Source organism: Ceratina calcarata, unplaced genomic scaffold (assembly GCF_001652005.2).
Source record: "Ceratina calcarata isolate Rehan_Ccalc_2016 unplaced genomic scaffold, ASM165200v1 scaffold363, whole genome shotgun sequence".
In the NCBI taxonomy this organism is placed as follows: domain Eukaryota; kingdom Metazoa; phylum Arthropoda; class Insecta; order Hymenoptera; family Apidae; genus Ceratina; species Ceratina calcarata.
Window position 1 is genome coordinate 2,226 of NW_017159355.1, and position 7,671 is coordinate 9,896.

Here is a 7,671-nt window from a genome sequence, read left to right on the forward strand (position 1 = left end):
GGAATTCTTTACATTTTCTATACATACCATTTTCCTATAAATGCATAAAATCTGTATTAGTATAAACAGACTGTCGGTAGGTCTGGCATAAAAAAAAACAACAAATCATGCACTGAGCATATTTCAACATTTTCTTAATTGCATCAATGAAGCTATAAATCGCTCGAGTAAGCGTATGTATAAAAAATCGTTCGACGCGTTTGTCGACGTCGCAGTGGGAATGGGATCAAGGAAGAAGAACTAGAAGTATACATAAATCGTCGGCTGGTTGATTCAGCTTTCGGATATGTGTGTTGGATTGGGCGAAGGAAGGAGTTTCGGAGAGGGAAAAAGGAATCCCGGGACCAAGGACCCGGAGGAGACTCGCGGAGGAGGATACACGACAAGCTTCTGGCTTCGGAGTGGTCGCTTGTAAAACAACCGAGCGGTACCTTTCTGTCGCGCGGTTCGATCCCGTGGGATCCGGCTACCCGTTTATCGTCAGCCCAGCCCCGAAAGAATCGCGTGCTAAGGCCCGTGGGAAACGATACAAATATTTTAATAAACATTCCAGCCGACTCGTTCAACCTTCGAATAAAAAATAACCCGATCTATCAAGGCTGCAGATAAATATAATCGATCGTGAATCGATTACGACTGGCTCAGCGATATTCACCGTTATTTTTATTCCCCTTTCACTACGTCCTGTTCTTCCGTTAATACTGCGATTCGTATTTCGTAGAAAAAGTTGCCTCAATGTATTAGTGTAAACTAACTATCGATTTCATTTCATGACTTGCTAATTTAAAATGCAAATACTGGAACACTTCAGGTATCCTCTAATTTATAGTGATAGGAGATAAGCGTATATTCCAGATTATAGAATGTCAGATAAAGTAATGTGTGTCATAATATTCAGGGGATGTATTTTCAGTTTAAAAGTCTTTTGATCAGTCACTTTTTATCTAAGCCATGGAAATATGTGTTATTGTTTGAAACATGCTGAATATTTAAATATTCATCGATTCGACGTAAAGGATGTATCGGTACTGAGGAAACTTTATCTTTTTGCAGAGAACATCTCTCCTATGTCCATGAGGAACTTCCCCCCTTCGTTCTGGAAGCATCCCGGCGAGGTGTACGAGTATCCAACGGATCCATGGCATTCGCATTATTCACAGTATCACCACAGGTTAGCGTTCCAAACATTCTTCGTTTTATACTTAAGAAAATTTGTCCTAATCCTATTTCCTCGGTTATTTTCGAGGTACTCGCGCTCGAATTAATTAGTAGTTCCTTCGCATTCCTTAATAGTCGTAAATCTTATACGTCTTTTACCAATCGCGATTTCAAAAAATTTCTTAGATCAGTGCCTACGTTGGTTAACATTTTATTCACGTATTACCTGTCAGCTTGAAAGTATCCGATATCTCATAATCAGTTCTCTAGGTTTTATGCAATTTATAAGGAAATTGATTGTACAGGAACTATAAATGCTGTGTTTAATGCATGAAATTATTCAGGATATCAAAAGCTGTACTCATATTTCAGTCTTTAGAACACATTTTTTAATGTTTTACTTTGCATAAACATGCGCGGTCTATTCATAACTTATAATCATAATTTGCCATTAGATTGCGGATTTTTATGTAAAATAAAGTATTTATGGTAGCAGTTTAAAACAATTTTTCTTGACATTTAAATATTTCAATATACATTCTGCTTTTGATATTTTTTATATTTTTATACATAACAGTGTTTATATTTTTTGCATATTCAGTTTTCGTATAAAATCCGCAATATATTTATAATATTTTCTGTTCCGTTCTGCACGTTAATTCTCATTAACACGGTGCATAATTAGACGAATCCCAGTGGAGTATTTGATCGAATCGCTTCGCCATGTGGCGTGCTCCGTCTCAAATTCGGTCAAGCACACGCCTCACGAGTGAGTCGCATCGCATGAGATAAATCAGCAAAATTTGGGATTGGGGATTCGATTAACGACCGATAATGCAACTGATTCTTCACGCATTCTAAAAGTCCACCTCCAGCAGGCGCGACACGAATATCGTGGCGTGTACAAGACGTGGCAAGAGAAAGAATAGAATAAAAATATGAGAGAAAAATCACGAGAAATAGAGAAATGCTGTTAAGATTGTATGAGCCGTAGGATCTCTTAAGAAATGTGACAAAAAGTTATATCTGATATTTGAAGCGATTAACTTTTAGAAAAAATTTTCTACAGTGTCTTATTAATGTAGTAGCTAATATAATTGTCGAAGTTTCAGTGTTTCGTCATTGTTTTCATTTAAGGGTTCGTACAATCTTAAAGCGAGGAGGGTAGAACCAGAGCGGAGCGAAAGCAATGATGAGAAGGAGAAACGGAGAGAGAGAGACGGAGAGAGAGTGGCGGCAAAGAGAAAACGAGACGTGAAAAATACAGAAAACCGTCGGGAGCAGGTACCTCCGCTCGGGAGATCTTTAGCGCTGATCTCGCGTCGGTTGCCGTATAAATTACCAGTCTGTCACCGTTCTTGAGAAGAGGCACGATATCGGAGTGTCCTCTCTCTTTTTCTCTCTCTTTCTCTCTCTTTGATCCTCTCCCCTTTTTCTTTCTCCCCTTCTCATTTCCATGACTCTTTTTTTATCTCCTTTCACGCGTTCACCCCCGTTCTGTCTCGTACCAGCCGCCATCCCTTTGCACCCAGTAAATCGCTACAGGGCAATAAGTTTCCGTGACGATAGACGTCGAATACGATTTCCACGATCTGTTTTACAGGGTGCACGACTATCAACATCCGAACATGGCGGCGGTGACGAGTTACGGCGGTCTGCTCTTAGGCGCTGCGCGAGGTCTCGGCCCTCATGCGGCGCACCACGCGCACCCCGCGGCCTCCTACAAGGACTGGCCCTCGGCAACGCCGTCGCAGTCGCTCGTCGACGCTTCCACCGCACCCCCGTACCCGCACGGCCCCTACGCACCCCTCTCTGGTGAGTACATTCGCGAATCTTATTTCCAACCCCTTCGAGCCTCGACTTTCTCTGAAGGAAATGGCCTTCGGGAAGACCTTCGGTCTTCAGAAGATGAAAACAGTCAATGATCAAAATACGTAACATTGTATGATGCCTATGGGCTCTTCAGACTGATTAGGCAAGTTTTAAATCATTCATTGATGATTCCAAATGAATTCGTGACCTATGGTATGATAAATGTTCCAATTTCTACTTACTGTCTTTTATAATTTCATATGAAATTAGAAAGTGAAGAGATAGTGAGAAATTTTTGCCTGGTTCTGTCACGTAAAAATAGTGCAAAATATGAGTTCATACAGTTCGATTTTATATTCGTATGTACAATCAATTTATGTGATTATAACCAAATTATTCTGGTAAATCAGAGCAAAAATTGTCAAGAATTTACATGTCATAATTCTTTAAAGAATATGCTTCGTTATTCTTCCTACTTCATCCAGAAATGACTGGTCCGAAATTTTTCCTTCGTGTCTGTCGCCTCTTCTAATCTCCGCGCTGCGTTACAAACTTTCTTCTCTTGCACAATTCGACCGCGAGAATCAGGAAAGAAGAGGGCGGCCCTTTTTGCGTCGACGTAGCGTAGGCATCAGGTCTCAACGAAACATAGTAGAAGCGAAATGTTTTACGGCCGTGGCGTGGCTTTTTGTCGTCGGCATCGATGATTTCGGTGGGAGAGACGGCCAAGAAACGGACGGGTACCGGCGAGCGTGGCAACGCTATATCGGCCCCCATTAAGCTCTTATTAATTGCGAGCATCTGAGGGGCCGACCGACCTTTCTTGCGTTCTACCTGCGCGCCATTCCACCTCCAGGCTAGGCCGCGGCCGCCGCAAACGACGCTCGGCCTTCCAACTTTGATGTCGAGTCGATCCTCCGAGAGACGAGACGTATCATGTAAATCGCGGGTAAAAAGCCCCGCTCTGGCAACCCTTCGCTTCGCGTCCCACCGATCTCTAATGTACCTCTTTTTTCTCACGTGTTTTCGGCGCTGTCCGCTGTTGTACAACTCGTGTTGCTGGATAAATTGCTTAAGAATAGTGAGACCTGGGAATTAAATTCCATAACATATTTCGAGGGTAGTTCTCGATTTTAAATATTAGATCATATTTTAATAATATAAAATTAACCGTTGTTGTACAGCTCGTGTTGCTGGATAAATTGCTTAAGAATAGTGAGACCTGGGAATTAAATTCCATAACATATTTCGAGGGTAGTTCTCGATTTTAAATATTAGATCATATTTTAATAATATACAATTAATCGTTGTTGTACAGCTCGTGTTGCTGGATAAATTGCTTAAAAATAGGGAGACCTGGGAGGTAACTTTTATGATATACTTCGGGGGTAGTTTTCGATTTCCAATATAAGAACCTGCCTGAAAGTAAATGGCAGTTGAGGGGGTTAAGAAAAATTTGTATACAGGGTGAGTCTTGTAACACGAAGTCTTCGAATAACTCGTAAGCTATACGATAAAAATTTGCAAACGTTCCATAGCTTCCAGAGGAATACGTGCTGTGACCTCTGTTTTTTATTTTTTTCCCTCTTCATCGAAATATGAGATGAAAAGTCGTCATGTTACGAGATTCTACGTGTATTACTCTCTTTGGTATTCAAAACCAGAAATTTAACGATTGCTACCAGTTTACCGAAATTTCGACAAATTGAAGACGCGCGAGATGAGTGCGGGCGCAATGCGGTGACACGTTTGAGAGGAAATAACGTAAGTAACGCGGAGCTGGTGCACTCGGGGTGCAGTGGCAGCACGCCGTGAAAGCACCACGCCCATCGTGATTGCAGAGACCACACCCATCTGTCTGCACATCGCTGCTGCAACCAGCACGCCTTCCGTTTCACCCCGCGCGTCGCCGCGCGGCCTAGTCACGCGATCTCGTGCAACACGTCCGTAACTTTTATAATGCGTTTCTTAAGTAGTACGATCGAGAATTTCCGCGGCTCAGGTCGATCTCTGTTATTTATTATTATTAACCATAATTCCTGAGTGTGACCCTCGATAATAGAAGCATGGATCCAAAGGAAGAAAACCATCATTTATTTGTGGAATAATTTGCAATACTTTCTTAAACACGTGATACGTTCAATGATAGCATAGTGAGTTTGAATAGTGCAACTTTACAATTTCATACAATTTGTTTGGAGATGACAATAAACATTAATATTCACATAGATTAATTTATTCATGTGCGACGTTTTTATAATTAAACCATGAAACAGTGATCAATAAATTATTATAGGGATATTACTAAGTTTCCTCGGAAATGGAAGCTAGGAACTTTGATGGGTACTGCAGATGGATGCTGCAAAGGGGAGAAAGTGTTGTACCGTGGTCAGGTTCCATGTATGCTGAATTCAAGGGACGAAAATCGATACTAGGGCTTCACTTTAGCACTCCCATCTCTCTCTCTCTCTCTCTCTCTCTCTCTCTTTCTATGCCAAATGTACTAGTTCGATACTGTCATACGTCATTTCTCCCTCAGCAATAATTTGAAGACTTCAATTATTAGGAATAAGGTTTTTCTCTATTTCATTTCAATTCTCAACTTTTAAGCACCATATCTCATATCTAGAGTACCAGTCTTTCAATTCCCAGTCTAATTAATAGACTAGCAGACTCTTATCTAAACAGCCAGTTTTTAAGTTCCCAATAGGCTAGTAGTCTCATATTTATTAGACTGTTAGTCTAACTGGGAATTTTATTCATTTGTGGAATTAAGAATACGATTTTTCTCTACTTCACTTATTTTTACCAATTTTCAAGCAGTAAGCAATTAAGCATCATCTCATGTATGTAGAGTGTCAGTTTATAAATTTACACACAGACACACAGTCAACTAGATTAATCTACTCCAATCTCAGAAAAATTGAAAGAAAATATAATAAATGTCCCAGCGTCTGTTCACAATAAAATTTCTACTCACTGCCTTTTTTCTATAATTTTATATACAATCTTAAGCTAGTTAGTAAAAACTGTAATGTGAATAGAAATTGGGACATTTATTATATGTAATTTAAATTAAAAAATGAATCAACCTTTTGAGAAGTGCAGAAAATTTTATTGTCCTGAAGATATTTCGTGGAGACGGTATGGGGCCGAAAATTTAAGGCCGAGATTTAGTGCCAATTTAGGAAACGCTTGCATTCGCGCACACGCGGGTGCACGGGCCGGGCGCGGATTGAGAGTTGGTTCGCGGATCGGACCGACCAAACGAGTTTTCAAGAATTTACTCGCCGGAATGCCGGCAACGCTCACTATTCTAACTGGCGTGTGCTACCGTGAGGGACCCGGCGGCGCGCACACGGTCGCGCCCAGCACAGCACCGCTCCGCTTCCAAGTAGCCGCGAGCTCGTCGTCAAACATCGATTCTGGAAATTAATGAATAAATAAGGAAGGACTTGCGGCTCGTCCACTTTCATGGACCCAGTCGTATTCCGCGATTCGCACCGAAAAACGATGCCGTTGCCCCGATAGGGCCAGATTTTTCGGGAACTTCGTTAAATTGCTGTACGTGAAAAGCTTACAGGATTCGGGGAGTAATTGCAGTCTCATTTTTTATATCATTACTCAGTAGATTTTTGTCAGTAGCAAACTTTTACTTTCTCATATCATTAATTGATAAACAGGGTCCATTTATTTATTATTTATTAGCTCTTGCCTTTGGCTCAGTAATTAATAAATAGAATCTCATTCATTTTTTATTAGCTCTTGCATTTGGTTTTGGGTAGGCTTCCTCCTTTTACAATCTAACTTACAACTTATTGTTTAAAACTATGTCGCCTTCTTATTCTGTCTAAAAATCCCCAATAATAATCAGACTCTCAGCAAAAATAATTACTTTCTTAACGTAAATATCAAAAACTGCNCTATGTGAGTTACACGAGTGAAAATCAAATAACTATAAACGAGAGGTTGGTCCTTTGATCAACGTGACATTATGCAGCGAATTCCTATAATTGTTGCAAATAATGGTTGAAACACCGGGAATGCCACGATTGATCGTCAAATTATAATTACATAGTTTCCTCTGAAAGTGAATTTTTCAAAAATCGCGTGTGACTAATCTGTTTAAAATAGTCATTGATATTTCCCCGTCGTATTTAACATGAAATCGATACATTTTTTTTTGCCAAATGTATTTACCCTCGCTTTATCGAACACGTTTTCACCTTCATTCACTTGTAACGTTTTCAGTTAATCGTGCAATCTTACGTCCTTAATGAAACAAAAACTTTGAGCAGTCTCAATGAAGAAACTCCGCCGCTCACTTTGTACTCCCAGGCTGTAAGAAACCGCCGTCGAGATCGCAGCCTTTTTTCCATAGCCACTCGTGCACCGACCGGCGAATTGCATCCAGGAAACCTCAATCCTTCCCGCAGATTTCTCTTCCACGAATCGGCGATCGATTCTCCGAATCCGCTACTTACCACCGTGGGAATAGAAAACGTGCAATTACTATTATCTCAACAATACCGTCCTTGCACGCCTTCGAATCGCACTTCCGCCTAGCTTGTGTCAATTCTCAACCGAGCCTTCGTTCTCAAGAAAATAGAAAATAGTAGCTGATGTCTGTGTCGGAAAATATCAGGTTGAACAAGCCATAAATTCGTGTTGATGTATTATTAAAGAGCTTCGATATAGCAG

At 40.6% G+C, this 7,671-nt stretch overlaps 1 protein-coding gene across 1 annotated transcript in view; it reads left to right on the plus strand.

The window, feature by feature from the left end:
• Positions 1 to 774: 774 nt before the first annotated feature.
• The window catches only part of LOC108625510 (protein vestigial-like), a gene marked incomplete at its 5' end in the record, with an annotated part of 16,236 nt that continues 9,339 nt past the window's right edge, over positions 775 to 7,671 (plus strand). Inside the window, 3 exons of the mRNA XM_018025576.2 lie at positions 775 to 811; positions 1,054 to 1,171; positions 2,762 to 2,973. Coding sequence (XP_017881065.2) covers positions 775 to 811; positions 1,054 to 1,171; positions 2,762 to 2,973 — 367 coding nt within the window. The remainder of the gene's footprint in view (positions 812 to 1,053; positions 1,172 to 2,761; positions 2,974 to 7,671) is intronic.